Genomic DNA, 20,200 nt, shown 5'->3' with positions numbered 1-20,200 from the left:
TGTTATGTGCTTTGCCAACAAATACACAAAAGTTCTGTAACTGTATTATGCAAGTACCTTTTCTATGACACGCAGTATTCCTGCTATTAAGCTGTCCTGGTCATCATTTTTTCCACAGGAGGAGTGAATGAAAACTCCTTCTTGCTCATATACAACCTATAACAAAATGAGTAATGAAATTTAAAAAACAGTGTTTCAAAATCCTTAAAATTGTTTATCCCTCCATATTACTCGTTATCATTTTGACTCACTGACAGAAGTTTAATTAAACACTTCAATCTTGTTAGGGATTTTGTTACAAAGACTCCAAGATCCAAGTCTTTAACTTACCTAAATAAAGAAACAATAGGAAATGGAACTGATCAAACTTACCCTCTAAGCAACATACTGACTACTACTACTTTGCTAAAACACAAGAAAATGCATTCAATACCTAGTTATTTTTAAATCAGCAGGCACAGGTTCAGTGAAAATCCTATACAGCTTTTAAAACATTAAAAGGCTTTGTTATATAGTCTGCCTTTCTGCCACCTGCAATTAAGCATTGAAATTATAAAATTAATTTAAATTTAAAATGGACCAAATAGTCTAAAAAGATGAGCTCCAGAGAAATAAAAAACTATACCCTGAAGTTAAATGCCTAATCCTATATTCAGGGCCAGTAGCAAAGATTCCATCTGAAAAGTAGAATACGTAACAGTTGGATAAGAAAGGCTTGTAGGAGTGCACACAGCTCACACAACTTTTGCATTTAAGCATTTGCAAAACCCTTCACAGTATTCTGATCATGCGCTCAAAAAAAATAAAATCAGAGAACCCTTAGCTGTCAAAATTTAGCAGGCTTTTCAAAGCCACATACTCTTAAAAGCTCTATAAATACTGTAAATGGGTCCTATTTTACACAGGTCTAAGAGTGAAGAGTCCCTTCGATTTTGTGAAAGTGAAATGAATCAAAGAGTAACAGTAACTGTTTCAGAACCATTTTCATTTTCACACTAAGATGTGAACACTGCCTTAAGAAACATATTTTTAAGGGCAAAGCCTAGAAATTTTTAACTAATGAGAGACAGTGCATTTCTTCAGTTCTAAAATATCAGGAGCTATTTTTCTCATTTATCTGCTTTCTAAAATCATTACACTTGTAGTCAGGCCAGTAAACTAAAAGGTTAGGCATGTAAGCTCAACTAGCCAGATGAGAAAGCATGGTTTAAAAAGAGCCATAAAATTCACTTAAATCACTGTTTTAGTTTTGCTTCAATTTCTCTACCTTTTACACAAGCAAGAAATTTCAGGAGTGTCCTGGTTAAACAGAAATAACACTTGGAAGAAATCTCTAAAGATCACTTAGCACATGTGCTTGAAGGATTATTAACATCATTGCCTTTCGAATATTGGAAGTTTTCTTTCCTGTTGTCTATTACAGTGTTTTTCTCTTTTCTATCCAAAAAGATCCTCCTTTTCAAATTCAGTTCATTCAAACAAAGCAACCTTGACATTTATTTAAATTTTATCTTCTAGCTATATGGACCCAATCTATCATGGAAACTAGTCAGAAATATGAACCAGTTGTCAATCACTGGGACAGCTGCCCCAGCACAAAAAAAATGGAAAAAAATCTATTTGTATCAGAGTTATACTGGTAGAAGAGCATGTCTGCCAAAAATGTTAGTAAGTATCATAAAGTATACCTTCTCAGTCTAGAAGATATGAGATCTAATAACTGTTTTTATTATTTTTCTGTCCATTAATCTCTCAGAAGGACAAACACTTCCTTTCATGGAAAAAGAAAATGTGTTTCCAGCGCCACAGTTGTCACACAACTGAAAAATCTTATACTGTTCTTTGTAACAGCTTCAGCTCCCTGTGCCACGCTCCACCAAAACCAAAGCACATACTCAAAACTTCAGAGGCTGTTTGTAAAACAGAGGTCTGGTCACAAAGCACCTTATTCCCCTCATACTGTTATTTAAGAGAAAATCTCCAAGTTTGAAAGGCCAGAAGGCCAAGCTGCTGAGATTTTTCTTTTCCAATCACAAGCCTGATCTATTTATTTACTTTTTCCAACAGTTAACTGGAACTGTAACTAATTTAAGAAAGAGATAACATTGATTGTACAAAAGAATATCTAGATATTTTTTCACAGTTAATCCCTTTGCAGAAAATTTTGGGAGTTACCATATTGAATTCTTCAAAATACTGAGCCACTCTATTCAGCAGTACTTTGTAAGGTAACTCCATAAATGCATTTGAACAACTGAGTTTGCAAATGTGGTAGCACCCGAAAATTAGCTACACTGGGTAGCTATATTTCACACAATGTTCTTAGCAAGCTGAAAATTCAAAAATGCTATTAAGTATTCTTACAGAACTTTACAGTAAAACATAGCTTGTTACAGATTTTTGTTTTCTGGTACTGCAACACTAGCAAGCAATTAAAACTCAGTTTAAAGACTAAAAGTAATGTTAAATTACATGTACAAGTAATTAGTACTAAGGAAGGGATCAAATTTAAAGACAGTATACCCATAGTTAGATTTGAGTAAAACCCCATCCATCAGTAGACAACTGCTACTAAACTTAGTAGCTCAACCTCACACACCATATGGCCTGCAAAGGTTTTTGCTCAGGGCCTCTGCAGCTCAATACTCAGGGAAACGCCTGATGAGTCAGCACACTTCGACCTCTTAAACATTCAAGAAAACAGATTTCAAAACTAAGTAATGGCTTCACACATTGCCTCTTGCCTAAGCAGTAGGTTACTGCAGAACATGCAAAAAGGCATAAATGTTGGAGGATGACCCGAAGCATCAGGAAAATACCAAGGACTTCTGTAAGGTTTGCATGCGACATCTACGTACTGAGATCCTACATATGGAGAGAGTAGAAGGAACTAGATACAGCCAGGACAAGATAATGAGACTGATGACCTCTCATTAGCTGTTGAAGTAACTATAACCCCTCCAAACCCAACCCAAATCTGCTTCTGTATCACCTGTCAATCCCCTTGGCATAGGAAAGCAACATAACCTTTTTGAAATCTTGATAATCTTTAGTCTTTAGTGAATTAGGAAGGCTTCATTACCCACTGTGTGAAAGAATTCAAGAGTTTTAAAGAATATTATCAGCTCAGTTAGTCCATTACACTTTTTGTATTATAAGACAGGAAAACACCCTACTGGCTCACCTTGGTTTTGTACTATTCATTATTTTACATATTCATCATGGGATCCTTTACAAAGGTGAGAAGTATGCAGAGACAAGCTCAATCTTACGTTTTGTTTTCATATGATTAGAGCCATCACTCTTCCCCTAAATCTACACAAAATCAGTAAGTCCATAATAAAAAAAAGACAAGTTGATGTTAATAAGTGCATACCACAGGTCACTAGATAATTCTACATGTCCCTAGGATTTTAATAAAATCCCAAAAGTATCCCTCACCCCAGTATTACAGCCCTTCCAACCATCCAGCTAATAAGAATTCTGTGTTCTGCAGTCTATCCACTGGTCCCTGAAACAGAACCTCGGGGAAGAAATACCCTTTGTGTTGCTCACATGCTCGAGGCAATGACAAGGCCTCACTACAGACTTAAACAGCAATTGTTCTGTTTTCTTCTGTACCTGTTTGCAAACATCTACTGAACTGCCCACAGAGATGCGTATGTCACAGGTTTAGATGTTATTACCTACATGAAAGTCAGACTCTGCTGGCTCCACAACGAAAACACAAATGAAAAAAGAAGAGTGTTTATTGAAAGCACACACCAACACAACCAAAGCAAATGAAGATGTAATGTGACAGAAGCTGAATAATTTTGAAAATAACTTGATTTCAAATAAATTTTAATTATATCTTGTGGCCATATATTTGAATTACTGAAAGATTTTCAGACATTTTACTAGCTTAAAGCTAGTTCTATGAAGAACAGATTTATCTATCCATGGTATCCTTAAGTTCCTAGAATACTTCAAGTCATAAGCATTACTTAAGGCAACATAAGACTGTAAAAGCATTCAGCTGGCAACTATTTCGCTAAGAACATTATGGAGACAGTAGGAAAAAGGTATGCTTTAAGTATTACTTTTTAATAATCCGTAAGTCTCAAGTTTGAAATAAGATGTACCTCAGAAGCTCATGCTTGTAAGTCTTTAGTGCTTATCAAGTAGTCCGTGCTGGCAGTATACAAGCACAATTTACAGTGTATTTTTTGTCCAGTTCTATTGAATGAAAACTAGACCCATTGCCTGTCTCAGAATCCCACCAAAAGCTAAACATTTATTTACATTTCCAAAAGCTAGTGAGCCACTCTGACCTGTTTCTTTTTTTCCATGGGTGCTACAGAGGTCGAAGGCAAATTCACTATTCATCTGATCAGTCACTGAAAGCACTGTACCACACAGAGACAACTGCTATTCCAAGTCATATCCTGACTGAGGGTCTGTACAAACAGGGAACCACAGCAGAAAATTCAGGAAAGCTGCACAAAGCAATAGCTGTATACCCACCTACTATTAAAAAACAGACAGAAGCAGTAGGATGTAGGCTCAGTTTACATGTCATGGCATATGCTAGTTAAGGCTCTGGAAAACTCTTCAAGTATTTATAGTCTGTGTCCAGCAAAAAATAGGTTTCTGAAGTCCCACCATTGCCCCAATAACATTTTCTGAGAAATAAACTGCACCATTCTTAATATCATAAGGACACAGCATGGACACTGCATATCTCCATATTTCTATTGTTCTGCTTACACTGGGCAGCAAACAGGCAACGTATGTAGGATTTTTGTTGTTTAAGACATGTATGAGCAGAAGACCTTTGGGATGCTACACCAACAATATATGACAGACTACAAGCAAAGCCTTGTGATTTAATGCTTGCTATTCAATAGCAATTAACAACCCTGTGCTACCTGCTAGTGAAAGATGACAACATTGCACCCTAAGACAATGAAGTATAGACAACAAATAAAAGGAGAGCTAAGATCTGGGGCTACCACAGAACAGTATGGTCCTGCCATCTTCACCCATGTATTTTCCACCCTGCCTGTGCTGAGCCTAAGTATTAGCTGTCACCATGTGCACTGATTGCGTACTGATCTCCTGTTCCTAGGACTGTCACATACCAACAACCTGTCAAACACAGAATACTTGAGAGAAAGGAGAAGCACTTCAACTCTCCCAGATAGTTTGTCCTATGTTTCAGACACTTCATACTCTCACCCTGTCTTCTTCACTCCCCTTTTCTGCCAGAGAGCACAGCCTGAGGCCAGCACTGCTCTGCCAAGATGCCATCCAGCATCTCATAACAGACGCACTTTGAAGCTCTTACATAGTCAATCAGCTCAATTACTGCTCTGGAGTAAGTTACAAACTATGGCACACTGTAAATACTGATATTAACAGCTTTTCAATAGCAGTTACTTCATTTTTTGCTCCATGTTAGAGAATCAGGTAGGATTCAACAGCTGAAACAGCAAACAGACATGTTCATAATAAAGTGACTGAGTAGAAAAGTCTGAATGCTCTGCAAACTTCAAATTGAGGGAAAATGGCTACGTCCACAAACATCAACAACAGATATAGCAGCTGTGCAGCACCTTATTTTCAGATTCTAATGGAAAGGAAACAGAACAAAAAAATGCAACATAGTGAGGAAACAATTACAGGCCAATAAAATTAATTCAGACAATGGCTGGCATAAGTGACCTTGCATCCACGAAACAAAGCATCTTAGCTTATAACTATGCATTAAGTAAAAAGAAATATAACTCAAAATAAAAGTCTACATTATGCTGCTTGAATTTCTACCTTCCTCTTTGGAATAAGTAATGTTTGCCCAAAGCTTACTCACACATCCACTGCTAAAGTGTGACTGGGCACATTGAAGTACCTATGCATCAAAAGTCTGTTTCCAATGACTAGGTGCCAATACATTTGAGTGCTCCACAAAGCATCAAGCCAACATTAACTTGATCAACATGATCTTCTGCTCTACAGAAGATATGTTACAATATCTGGCATATGAATTGTAATAAAACACAAATCACAGAATGGTTTGGGACCTTAATGATCATCTAGCTGCAAGCCCCCTGCAATGGGCAGGCAACATTCCACTAGACCAGGTTACTCACAGCCCTATACAGCCTCATGTTGAACACCTCCAGGGATCGGGAGTAGACAACCTCTCTGGGCAATCTGTTTCAGTGTTCTCATTACACTCAGAGCAAAGAACTTCTTCCTGATACCCAATCTAAACCTACGCTTCCCCTTCAGCTGAAGGCTATTGCCCCTCATCCTATCACTACATTCCTCTGGGAAAAATCCCTCTCCAGCTCTCTTGTAAGTCCCCTTTACATACTGGAAGGCACTCCAGGGTGTTATGGAGCCTTCTCTTCTCCAGACCAAAAACCTCAACTCTCTCAGCCTTCCTTCACAGAAGAGGTGCTCCAGCTCTCTGACTATCTTCATACCCTCTTTGCTACATTGCATCTATGCTTGTGGTGGGGACTCCAGAGATGGACACAATACTCCACATGGTGTCCTATGAGGGCACAGGAGAGAGGGAAAACCATCTCCCATGATCTGCTGACCACACTGCTTTTGATGTGGTCCAAAACACAGTTGGCTTTCTGAGCTGCAGGTGGACACTTGAGTCATACTGAGTTTTTCTCCTGTGAACACCCTTTAGTTTTTCTCCCCTGAACTCATCTCAATCCATTCTACACCCAGCCTGTACTTGTGCTTGGGATTGGCCCACGGACCTTACACTTGGCCTTGTTGAACCTTGTATGCCTTTTATTTGCTGAGCTTGTGGCTCAACATTTTTTCCCAAGAAAGTAACATTTCACACCTGCCAGACTTAAAAACACCCAATTTCTAGGTCTGGGAGGGGTGGAGAGAGACAGAATCCAACAAATGTTGTTCATGTTGTGACAAATATGAGAAAGCTATCAACACCAGGAACTACATAAGTCTCCTACTGCACCACAGTACATATTTCAAGCTCTGTCTCACGTGCTCTGAAGATTTCTTGATCTACAGGGTATTTCTGCTACTCATGCAAAAATAGCAGGGCATCAGGGAAAATACAAGTCTGTTCAGGGTACTGACAGCAAGAGCTTCAGGTAGTAACCCACTGGTCCTATTGTAAGCACTTCTGCAAAGAGAAATCCTTAATGAATAGAAAATAAAAAGAAAATACAGAAATTTCAGAATTATCACTGAACTGCTTTACATTCAAGCATAATAAAGCCTTAAGTAAATTCAAGAGAGACAGTCGTCTGTTCACACAGAAAACCCACGAAGTACAGTATAATCAAAAAGGATTATGATTGTATTCACAGTAAATTATAAAAGCTGAAAAATATATAACAAATATTTTCAATCAAATGCTTAATAAAATGGCACAATGTAATAATACAGGAGCCTCTGTGCACTCACATTTAACTAGTAGAAGGTGGAACAAGACACTGTTATCCCACAGAATAGATAAACACCTAAAATCATTCACTGTATCTATGCCAACAAAATACATGAAGGATGCAAAGCTAATTTTAATACCATATTTTAAAAAACAAAACAATCTTCCACTGCAAGCACAAATCCCCTCCCCAACACCACTATTTAGTAATAGCTCCCTGAACACTTCTAGTTGCTGAAATGGCCAGACATCTGAGCTCAGAGATAAAGCTCAGATGCTTGGCCAGTTAACACTCTGAAACTTTAACTCCAAGAGCAAGAGCACAAGCAAGTGAAAAATAACTTTTCTGACAGCCCATGTGTCAATTGGTAACTTGAGAAAGATCTAACAGCCCATGTGCTGAAGATACTCTGACCTCCAAGAACATTAAAAAAGAATCATTACTGTCTTTAGATCAGCTGCAATAATCACCTGTATACCGACAGACTGAAATTGAAGCTTGTACTTCTCCCCATACACAATTTTTAGCTCATTTTCTAACAGTTTTCTGTTATATACAGAGTAGGGTCTCTGAATAAAATAAGCAAACTGCCATTTTTTAAGTAATAAAAAGAGAGAAAATGTACTTGTTTTCATAAAGTATAATATGTTTATAATATATAAATATACCTATTTACATGAAGTCAAAAGCTCTAAAAATAAATGACCTTACTACCAAGTTACTTCCAGAAAAAACTAGCAACTCTAAGAAAGGGCAAAAACTGAAGCTCATACTGTTCTAGGGCAGATAGCAATTTATAAAGAATGAGTCACATCTCCAGAATTCAACTGCAGTAACTTTTCCTGAACCGAGTTAACCATCCATATAGAGAAAAACACTGATAAGAACCTCATGAGAGGTTCCAGCAAGGGAAAAAAAAAAAAAAAAAAAACAGGACAAAAGTCCAAGTAAAGTAGTGATGAGATAACAACATTTTTAATTCATATCCCATGGAGCAGAAACCAGAGACTACATGAAATAGCTGGATTCTGAATCTACTGATATAAATAATGTCTTGGAAATAAAAACAAACAAACAAACAATACAAAACCCAAACAAATAAAACCCCAAAAACCTGCAATAGAGAAGAGAAAGGCAAACAGGGTAAAAATATAATAGAAACCACAATCTTATATGGTTTGCTAAAACAAGTCTTTGTGAAAGTTGAAACAATGCAGGCTATCCCAGCTGCTTAATATACTGCCATGTGCTTTCCATGGGAACCACTTAGTGTAATATTTTGCAGAAAGCAGAACATACGTTAAAATACATTACTTTCATGTGATAAGATCTGCCACATGAGAATAAAGCATCCCACAAACTACCTATTGTTCTTTTGGAAAGCTACCATCTGAAACACCCCATTACAACAAATTGCACAGCCAGAAGGAACACTGCAGTTAACCTGGGACATCCACAACTTGTAGAAACACTGACGTGCAAAAGGCCTGAAGTGAGAACACTGGGTCTGTACCAACCTACACTGCATTTATTCCACCTGAAGTTTGTAAGCCGTTCCAAAATCTTGCTGCCACTCAAAGGAACAATTTGTGGTCCAATGTGCTCCCAACAGAAAACTAAGCCAGATAAAAGTAAGCACAGCTGGATGTATTATTTCAGCCTGCTAGATCTAATCCCTGGCAGATCAAATGAGTACAGTATCCAAGAAAGCAACAGTGCAACACACAGGTGGGGAAATACAGAGAAGGATGGAACTGGTCCTGAGAGCAGTGAAACGTCAAACCAGCCCAGCCACTTCATGAAGTTTGGGAAAACACAACTGTCATTTTTCCTCTGTGTTAAAAGAGACATGGCAAAGAATGTTACTGAATTAGAAGTTGCATTAGTATTGTGGATGTGGCATAACTAAAGCCGTTTTGCAATGTCTTAGAGATGTAGTCTTAGGCAAACAGGGCTCTTGGAAAGGAACAAAGAATACACAGCAAATTTACAAACAACTATCCACAACCATTCTAACATCTCATATAAACCATCATAATACAGCTGCTTTCACAAGAGACATTCTGAAGAAGATCCTGATAAAAGCCTAAGTAGAAAAGTAAAAACAACCTGAAAAATTAAAATATTAAAATATTTATCTAAAAAATTAAAATATTGCCGTTCATCCAATAAACTTCTGTGTTGATATTAAAATGGATAAAACCAGACAAGGAACTTGTCTGTATACATAAAAATTGGATGTGCATAGGTAGAAACAGCTGGGAGGACAGTATGGTTATCTTTTTATATACACACTCAACAGCAGTAAAGAACATAAAAATAAAGTTGCAAAAGCTCCAGCTGCAGAAATTCCCTGCTCCAACAATTCTGGTTGAAACGGATCTGGTAAAGTGGCACAAAGAACTCTACAGGATTTTCGTGCTATAGCTAAGGGCAGCCCTCAGCACCCTCGGAGAAGCGCAGACGTGGCTAATGACGTGTGTTCTCAAATGCCGAGACCAGCGTGAACTGAAACGATCATCTTCTGCGCCGTGCTGGAAAAGTGAAACTGCAGACTATCACACACTCACTCACCATGGCTACTACATACAATCGGACACCACACCGAGATTTTAAATCCTAAATAAAGGGTCCACATGCTTGAGAACACTGCATTGCAAAGCAACACTTTCAGAAGACAGAATCATGAAATAAAACTATTTCTACAAAAAAACAATACGGACGCAATTCGCATCTGTTGACGGGGGCGGAGGGAAAAGTGGGTGTTGCTTGTACCTCCCCCTCCTGCGAGCTCAGTCCCTGCCAAGCAATAATGCTTCGTTCCGGAACGCTCGGCAAGGATCCACGACATACAAAGAATTTTTAATTACCAAATTATAGGACTGACAAGGCTTTGTACCCACGCCGGGGGCAGGTTCCCACACACTACCAGCGCGCAGGCCGGGGGAAAGGCCACTACCGTCCATGAGCACCTCCGGGCCACGCAGACGGGACAAGCCGCGTTCCTCTGCCTCGGGCCGAGAGCCAGCGCGGCCGCAGAGCTGCCGGCCGCGGCGGAGCGGGCTCCTGCCGCCCGGGGCCGGAGCCGAGCTGCCCGGGCGCTGCCCGGCCGCCAGGTGCAGCAAGGGCCCCAGTTCCGCCCGCCGGCCGCCTCGGCCTCCGGCGCTCAGGGCCCGCGGCCGCTGCCGGCGCCCGGCCCGGCCTGCCCGAGGCCAGGACGGCACGTTCCCGGAGAGGCGGCCCCGTCAGGCGACACCCGCACGGCGGGAGAAAAGGCACCCTCACGCCATTCAGCGGCCCGACCCCCCTTCCCCGCGACTCCCGCCAGCTAGCGTGACCCAGCGCCCGACACGGCGCGTCCCGCGGGGGGAGAGGCGGGAGAGGCCGGCGCCGCCGCCGCCCGCCCCCATTACCTTGCCGCTCGGCGGCGCCGCCGCCATGTTGCCCACGAGTGTTTATGGTGACGTAGCACTCCTCACGTGCTTCCCCGCCGCGCCACAACAACGGCGCCACAGCTGCGTGCCGCGCATGCGCACTGCGCGGGGCCAGGCGGAGCCCGGGGCGGAAAGACCGTGAATGGGGAGCGAGGGCTGGCTGAGCCGAACCGCGGCCCGGCACCGGGAGCGAGGGCTGGCTGAGCCGAACCGCGGCCCGGCACCGGGAGCGAGGGCTGGCTGAGCTGTCCCGTTCCCAACTGCGGCCCGGCCCCGGGAGGGGGCTGGCTGCGCTGTCCCGTTCCAGAAGCGGTGGCCGCGGCCCGGCGCTCATGTTGAATCCCAGCACACACGCTCCCTCTGGGAGGCTGGCCAGTGTGGCTGCAGTGCCCAGCCGCGGGCCCCGCGGCGACCCCTCCACAGCGTGCGAGTACGGCGGCGAGGAGGAAAGGAGATTGTTCTTCGTCAGAGCTCCCTGAGATTGCAGTTGTAACTTGAGCAATGTTGTATAGTTGATATAAAACACACATCATACTCTCTCAAATTATTTTCTTTCTCTTTCCGCTGTTGTCATAGAATAACAGAATAGTTTGGGTTGGAAGGGACATTAAAGATCGTCTAGCTCCAGCCACGCTGCCATGGCCAGGGACACCTTCCACTGAATCAGGTTGCTCAAAGCCCCATCCAACCTGGCCTCGAACACTGCCAGGGACGGACATCCAGAACTCGTCTTTGGAACCCGTCCCAGTGCCTCACCACCCACACAGGAAAGAATTTCTCTCTAATATCTAAACCTACTCTCTGCCTGTTGGAAGCCATTCCCCCTTGTCATCCCCTTGCAAAAAGTCTCTCTCCAGCTAACTTTCAGACCCCCTTTAGGTACTGGAAAGTGCTATGAGATCTCAATGTTAATATCACAGTACCCACAGGCACTACTAAGCTGCCCTAATACTCATACACCAGATTTTTAATGTTAGTGAAAAATACAGTACTTTCAAGATGGTAGTTTCTAGCACATAATGCATTCAACACATCAAGGTACAAAGGAAAATCTTAATTACAATCTCATCTATTTTAGCAAATATTCGGCTTTCATACGTGTACAGATTTATAAAGCCCAAAACAATTCTGCAAAACTCAATGGATTTTGATTGGTCTTATTTATCTGAAACAGTATATTATGTGTAGTATTACTTTTAAAAAATTGTCTCTCACATAACGTCTGAAATATAATAAAGATGTTTTTTAAGACATTGGTTATATTCCAACAATACCATCAGATATTTTGAGCAAACAGTACATCCCCAAACACTGTTTATTTGAAACAGACAAATGAGATGCCTGCAGGGAAGTGATTTGTTTCTCTGAAGGAGCAAAGGTAATTTATTGGGTTTTGGGACGGGTTAGTTGGGGGTTTTTATTTCTGTCATAAAGTGGCATTATAATTCCCTTGTGACTTTTTGAATTAAAAACTCATTTAGTTACATTAATACCCATACCATACTTACCTCAGAAAACCAGATTTGCAATTTTCAAGACAAATACTGACCTGCTTCAAAGTTGGAAAAGCCTGTTGTGACTTTTTGTATATAAGCATGCATAAAGATGAGAAAATTAAATAAAAACACAGTCAGATGACAAGTCCTTGTAGTAATACCTAGGTCTGGAAAGCTGTATCAGTGTAGCAAAAAATGGACACCTTAACTTTGGTGGTCCTTTTATTTAAATTTAATAAGGACATGGTGTCCTTATTATTTAGTGTCACAGTAAATACAAGGGAGAAGGCTACACATTAAAAATGCATCACCATAAATTAATTGTTTTGAGGAGTGCAATTGTTTTAGCCATCTTCCACATCAGTTTCATCTCATTTGGTCTCCCATGTGTTCATTTTGATCCTTTCCTTTTCCTACCCTTTTCCTTTGTTTCTTACTCCTTGCAATGTAACCATACCTGAGTTTCACACCCATCTGTAATCCTATTTCCTCTGCACTTCCTTTTCATCTCTAACCTCCCTATAATTTGCAATGAACACTAGGGACTTCTTTGATTAGTTCCATTGCATCCCCTACTCTGGCTCTTCAATGAAACTGCTTTGTCAAGGTTTCTTTCCTAGGAGAAGCTCAAAATTGAGATTCACATTTCCACTTTGTTAGCCAAGCCACAATCTGCAATGACTCCTTGAGATCTGTTCTCTTTACTAGCATGACTGCCAGCTTCTAGTTCTCCTGTCTCTTGGACTTGTTCATTAGCATATTGAATCAAAGCCTGTTTCTTTGTAGGAAATTGTGTCAATAAATACATATTTATCACATGACTCATCACCATATTTCTACCATAGCAATTAATTGTGATCCAAATTAAAATCTCTTATCATTGTAGGCAGCTAACAGTAAAATAGTTTTACTTTCCTCCAAATTCTCTTGACAGTCATCTCTCTCTCTTCAATATCAATAGCCATATGTCTCCAGGGCCCACAGCTTGGTTGATGCCTTAGCCTTAGAGAATATTCTGGACTTTTTCATGCTTTACCTAACTCCCTTGCTGACATTTTCTAGTACAACAGCACTAAATCATAACTTTCCCCATCTATCCACACAGCTAATTATTTTTTCTTGTAACATTCTGTTTGCTGACAGTGACCAATACCATTTTGATATGTCCAGACTTCTGCAGAATGTTTGTGTCAATCATCCAGTCCATATTATTTTAACCCTCTCATCTGAATTCCTCCTGCTCATCTACCCACTCTCACCCTTCTACAGGGCCCAAGATAAAATGCCATTATTCATTTTTAGGACAATTACCGCCCACTCTCACTCACTGCCAAAGGACCTGCTTCTACCCAGTCAGCTCAATGCTAGACTTTGCCTATTATTTGTAAAATTTGCACACAAGTTGTATGAAAGGCTTTTTCCTCAAGCTGACCTTCATGGAGCTGTCAACTAAATAAAAAATTAAAAGTTAAATCCCATTTGTGCTGCTCTCAGCATGCCAGTCACCACTTACCTTGGTGTCAAGGCCAGTATGTTTCAGAGAACTCTCAGTCCCACAGACCAATTTACTCCATGAGATGTACATGTCCATCTTATAGCTACTTACCCAATCTTGGGCCTTCTCCCTTGTTGTTTAGCAAATTATCATTGCATAACAATGTGTACATTGTTACTAAAGATGAGGAGCAAAATTACTCTTTGTTACCAGGTTGCTCTATCAAAGGACTGCTGAAAGGTTGAAACTGGCAGGAATTTTTAGAGATCATCTAATCCAACCCTCCTGCCCAGAGCAGATCACAAATGATTACTCAGGGCTTTATAAAGTTTGAGGTTTGAGAATCTTCAAGAATATACATATCACAACCTCCTCAGTCAAGTTGTTTCATCAGTGTTTGGTTGCTTTTGGAATGCCAAAGCTTTTTCTTATGCTTAAATTGAATTTCTTGTATTTCACTTTGGGTCCATTTTGTCATTGAATACCACTAAAGAGACCAGCTCTGCCTTCTTTACTCCCTCTCATAATCTATTTTTAGACACTGAAAAGATCCTCTGAGCCTTCTAGAGACTGAACAGTCTGACATCTGTCAGCGTCTCTTCATATGACAGATGGCCCATTCTCCTAATTGCCTTTGATTGCCCTTCATAGGTCTCACTCCAGGATGTCAGTGTCTCCATTTTGCCAGGGCATCCAGCACTAGACCCAGCATTCCAGGACTCTCTCTGGAGGGTTGAAGAACTATCATCACCCCTCAGCTTGCTGGCAGTGCTCTTCCTGATGGAGCCCAGGATGGCTTTATTTTCTGGCTCGTGACTGACTTGTGCACAGTTTTTGACACTCAGATACCTTAGTGCAAAACTACTCCCTACCTACATTATTGATGCATTACCTTATTGCACTTTACAAACCTGAATGATACACAACAGCAAGTTCCACAGGCCGACATGATGCTGGCAGGTCCCTCTCCCTTCTCCATAAGCCTATTAAGAAAACAATGGAACAGTCTGTAGCTCTATGCTGAAGTCCAACATTTCACACGCTACAGGAATGGGCATCTAAGGAGGATATCTTTAGCCTGAGGGCTCACTCTTTGTTGGATTTTAATTAACCATCTGCTCTAACACTTCTGTCACATAAAAGGTAGTCACAGCACACCAGCCAGCACTACTGAGCGTACAGCCAGAGTGTTCCTGGCTTTCCCGTGGCTTCTATTGCAGTCACAGCTGCAAGCATAGCTATTACTGCTGTGCCAAAGCTGCAGCAGCTGCTATTGTTGTTCACACAGCTATTTCAGCAGAGTTCCAAGATACTTTCATGTATACAGAAGTGTCATCTGCCCACATGCTCAACCACATGAAAACCTGGCCAATACAAGACAAGTGCAGATTCTGTCAAGTCCTTCCATCACAGGCTTAATTTGTACAAACAACCCCACAGCAGAGGAACAAAGAAAAACAGTACCAAAAATACCTTTCCCTTTGATCTTTATTTCTTCTCAGAGGAAATGGATGTATTCCAAGCCTTGCATGGCAGATGCAACCCACAATTTTTCTAGGCTACTCCAGTTTGTCACAGACCACAAAGAGATAGTAAATGTGGTGCTGTCCTGGACTCAGTGCAGCAAGTCACCCAGGAGGTAACTGCAGACTAGGCTTTTCAAGTTCCTCATACTTTAAGAGGTACCAGTCCTCAGCATTAATTGTACTGTAGACAAAAAAGGAAATATCCAAGGATTTATCTGTGAAATGCTCTTATTTTCCCCATGCAAGAGAAAAAGATTTTTAAAAATTCCTCCCATTCTATTCCACCATTAGGAAAGCAGGACGGAGATCAGTCCCTGCCTACATTCATACAGGTCAACCAAGAATGCCTGGAGTACAGATCAGCCTTTGCATTTTATTATTAGTTTGCTCTTTTATGTAATTACGGACCATACCATTTACAGTTTCTCAGATGAATACGTAGAGATGGGGTTGGGGTCAGCACAGCCACTGCAAGCAGGCAGCATATAAATGTGATTTTAAGGGCAGAAGAGGAGTAAAGCACCTGGATTAAAGCTGCATTATGCCATCTGCTTTCAAAGCCAGAGCTCCTTGTGCACCCTGGCCTAATTTATTTGCCAGAAAATGTAGCCTCTGGGACCACTTAGGATCTTCTCTACTTACCAATTGTTTCTACCTCAAAACAGAAACTGAGAGATGAAGACAGGATAGCCTTTCTAACCTGTTCCTCAAAGAAAACATAAACCCCCCACTAACTGCACAAGTAGTGTATGTAGCTATTGTTCCTTGCTTAGCTGCCTTCTGCCACAAGGTTAGACAAGAATGAGGACAAACTAAGTATACACAGGCCAAAACTAAAAGGAAGGAAATGCCATAATCCCAGCAGCACTTATTTGTATTTGCAGTGTGAAAGCATGGAGATGTAACAAGACATGAAGGCATGTATGCTGGATGATGAGATTTCTTGAAGTATTTGCAGTGCCATATTTTGTATATCCTTAAGCACAGCACTAAGTTCATGTTTGTGAGCTTGACTTTTTTTTATCTGTGTATCAATACAATTCCATAATATGAATCAACCCAAAACACCCAGGAGTTGTCACACAAGAAAAAAGTAACTGACCATCACTTTACAATAGCTTTTTTCTCTCAGTGGGGCATAAAATTGTGGGGTTTTTAAATACAAAAGAAGCAGAGTAGATACATGAATGCTCTGCATTTGTTATGCAAGGAGAAATTCATGATTGCATCAGCCTCCACAGAGGGCAGCTGGAAGCTATCCGACAGTGATGACTAAACAGAAACTGATCTGTTGTTTGCCGATTGGCACACCAGTATTGCCAACACTAGGAATGCAGCACAGAAGACAAACAGTTGCAACCCTATCACTTTGACATATACATCATAATAACAACAAACATTTCCTGGAAAGAGCAGAAAAGTAACAGAGCAATTGTTTTAGTGTGAGGGCAGTCAATGTTTACTTCTTGATCATAATTTGCCACATAATCATCTTCAGAGATCACTTCATTTCCCATACAGGCTGAAATCCCCAAGTCTCTGAAAAGAAAAGGTGCACATAGTGCTAAGCGCTGCAATATTCACATACTGAAAGGATTCATTGCACACAATTGATTGGAGAAATTTTAAGTCTCAATCCAACTTCAGGATGGTCAGAGCCTGCAGCTGAGGATTGTTTCGAAATTACTCTATGTCACAAAACAGTGGGAGAGTAGATGGACTTCAGAGGTATTTCAGATATTTTGCTGCCTCTTGCCATTTGAAATATTCACCCTAGGACTCTGATTGCAGGGTATAACTACAGCTAGTACACTTGCTCTTCACCACTTAATACAGTCCCTTTAGTGAAATGCTGACAGATTTTGGAAAGACTAGATCTGTGAAGGAACTACATTTACTCTAAAAAGCTCTGGATTTTAGTTTCTTGAACAACAACAAAAAATCTCACCTACTAGAAAATACACCCTTTTTAAGAGAGGTTTTGGAGTCTCTCTTACTGGAGATACTAAAGAACTGCCTGGACAATTCCATGTAATGTATTCTAGGATGACCTTGTTTGAGGAGGGAGGCTGGACCAGATGACCCACCGTGGTCCCTTCCAAGCTGACCCATTCAGTGATTCTGTGACGAGAAGATAGTAGATAGAGTTGCTGACTTCTTAGAACTGCAAGTGAAAGGGCTACAAACAGCCAAATCAGAAACATGCAAATTGCTGTCATCTTGCTATGTTTTTCCTGTTGCTTGCTGTTCTCACTCAATGTCCACCCAGTTCAAATTCAGAGCATCAGCCAGCCAGCAGTTTTCACTAGGGAAGCATGAACAAGCAGTCATGATGGAAACAGGACAGCAGTATCTTATAGACACATAGTGAAAAATTGTCACCCTAGCCTTGGTTCTGTGCTTGACTTTGTTTTGCTGCATACAGGCAACATACCTGAGGCTACTGTTAAACATCAATGTGGTTCAGCAGCAATTGCTCCTTCCTCTGTTCCGAGATGCCAAAGGCCAGTGTTGAGAATCAAAGCCTTATTTTACTGGGGATATGCTAGCATAATTTACCACAACCTCAGTGAGCCTGGTTTGACACATTAAAGCCATCTTTTGACACATCATGCTCAGGTGGGTTCCGAAGTACTGTATTTGTAACATAAAAACCCTGTGGTCTCAGTCACTGCCCCCAGTTTCCAATAACTTTCAGGGAACTCTATTATAGACTGTCACTAACTTTCAAATTCTGTAACACTCTAAGAAGTGACAATATTTTCTTTCTGTATTGATTTTCAGTACACTTTTTCTCCCCTACTGGTCAATTTCCATGCATTTTCACTTTTAATATTAGGCATTGATAAACCAGCAGTCATGACAACAGAATCCTTGTTTTTATAGTTGATTGACCATTTGGCATTAATTTATCACAGGACTATTTTCCTGTAAATGCACTGGTATATAAAATATATCAAGATGTATTTAAGAACTCCAGCTGCAGAAATGCACTAGGAAAGTTAACATTCGTGAAGTCTGTACAAGGTATTTTTTTGTATATTTTTACAAAATTTCTTTTATCCACAAATGCCAAATAGATTATTCCTACAATATTTGACAATGTTAAGTTACTCTACTTTAAAAATGCTGCATCCTTTTCAGCATTGGATTTGCCCTGCTAGTGTTTTCTGTTTGAGTAAGACTGATAAGCTTAATGAACTTATCTGATGAGAAAATCCAGTAAGACAATCATTATAATGCCTGCATGATCAAATAGCCAGCACTTAAATATTTAAGTATCACGTGGTTTTTCTCTTCTCTTTTTACTAAAGAGAGCCTGATTAGGCAGTTTTAACTCTCCTTTTCTGAAAAAGAAACTACTTGTTCTCTTCCACTGCAAGTCCCAAATTTCTTAACTTTTTGAAGTGATGGTTAACTTGAAGAAGGGCCTGCAATTTAACAGTTTCAACAATTCAAAAAAACATGAGTTTGGATCTGTCACAGGATATCAACCATTTGCATCTGATGAGGAAGTAGTCTTTGTTCTCTCGAATACTTTCAGCTGAGATTTCTTATAAGCCACCTCCAATATCCAAGAATCAGGAGCTAGCAAGGACTCACCATTAAATTTTCAATACTGTCTCTTCACTGTTTTGGAGATGGGATATGGCCAATTGTAGGGACGACTGCTGTAAAATTGCTATTCATTATCCTTCCTTGTCATGCTTTCAAATTAAACATCTTTGGGGTAACCTACAATAAAGAATTAAAACTCCTTGAAGGGACACCGAAAAAAACGTATTTGCCAAGATGTAAGAAAAGCTGCTCTTGAGGAAAAAAAAGGTTATCAAACTGAGACAAACTGGGTATTACTGCTGTTGTGCCTATCACTGTCTAGAGGAGCTAGAGAAGCAAGGAGAGAACGTGCACTTCCTTTCTTGCACAGCACCCAGTTTCCTGTAGGAGTAATTTAGCACCAAGGATTAATGCAGACAAGAAGCAGGAAAAGAGGAGCCCTCTTTTAACAGTGACCCTGCAGCTACATCAAATGTATGTTTATTTGCCTGAGTGCAAAAAGCAGTGGAAATAGACTGAAAAAATAGTTGGTTTTGGTATTGAATAAATAATCTAAAATCAAAACTGGCCAGTAGAATATGAACAAATATGCTGCTCCTCCCAACAATCAAAGTTTAGTTTATGGCTCTACAACATGGCAATCAATTTAAGGCTTTGGCCAAGTTAAGCAAACCTAAGTCTTAAAATAAGACTAGAGAGATCAGCTTGAAATAAGTTTTCATTTTAGAAGTAGAGAGATTTATCATTTTAATCATATTACAGTAAAAATTTATATGAGCCAAACTACTGTCTGTTATCTTGGGCAGAATAATAGTTTGTCATAATGTTGAATTTTTCACGGACTCTCACTTTTCAAGTGAGACAAGATCTCAAGACAATAAACAGTCCATATTCTCTTCAACTCACAAAATCATCTTCTTATTCTGCTCAATTCTGCTGGTCATTATCTGCAACTCCCTGACACAAGTGTAGTAAAAGTTATCCTAGTAGCATGATGTACTTCCCAACTTCTCAAGAAAAAAATCCTAGAATGTGATGCAGACTAAGATTAGCAAAGTCAGTGAAATATATATAGTTCATAAATTACCATATTCTAATTAAAACTTTTAAGCAGGTTAGTATTGTGCCTGAAAGCCTGCTCAAAGTTAGTTGCATTCTCTTTAATGAAGCAAAAACAGTATTTCACAGAACCCAAGAAGTGATATTAGAAGTCCTGAATAAGATGTTGCTATTACTGAGGCTCTCTAACAACTCAAAAAAATGGTTAACT

The 20,200-nt window shown here is 40.3% G+C and overlaps 1 protein-coding gene across 2 annotated transcripts in view; it reads right to left on the bottom strand.

Annotated features, from left to right (window-relative positions):
* The window catches only part of TBC1D15 (TBC1 domain family member 15), a 35,266-nt gene extending 24,336 nt beyond the window's left edge, over window positions 1–10,930 (bottom strand). For both annotated transcript variants that reach the window (XM_021528975.2, XM_021528976.2), the window contains exons 1-2: window positions 10,835–10,930; window positions 58–156 (exon numbers count right to left, since the gene is read on the bottom strand). In XM_021528975.2, coding sequence (XP_021384650.2) covers window positions 58–156; window positions 10,835–10,861 — 126 coding nt within the window. In that variant the 5' untranslated portion in view covers window positions 10,862–10,930. The remainder of the gene's footprint in view (window positions 1–57; window positions 157–10,834) is intronic.
* Window positions 10,931–20,200: the final 9,270 nt, after the last annotated feature.

The sequence above is a fragment of the Lonchura striata genome, chromosome 5 (assembly GCF_046129695.1).
Source record: "Lonchura striata isolate bLonStr1 chromosome 5, bLonStr1.mat, whole genome shotgun sequence".
NCBI lineage: Eukaryota > Metazoa > Chordata > Aves > Passeriformes > Estrildidae > Lonchura > Lonchura striata.
Note: the sequence above shows the minus strand (reverse complement) of the source record. Positions and strands in the feature narration are given on the sequence as shown.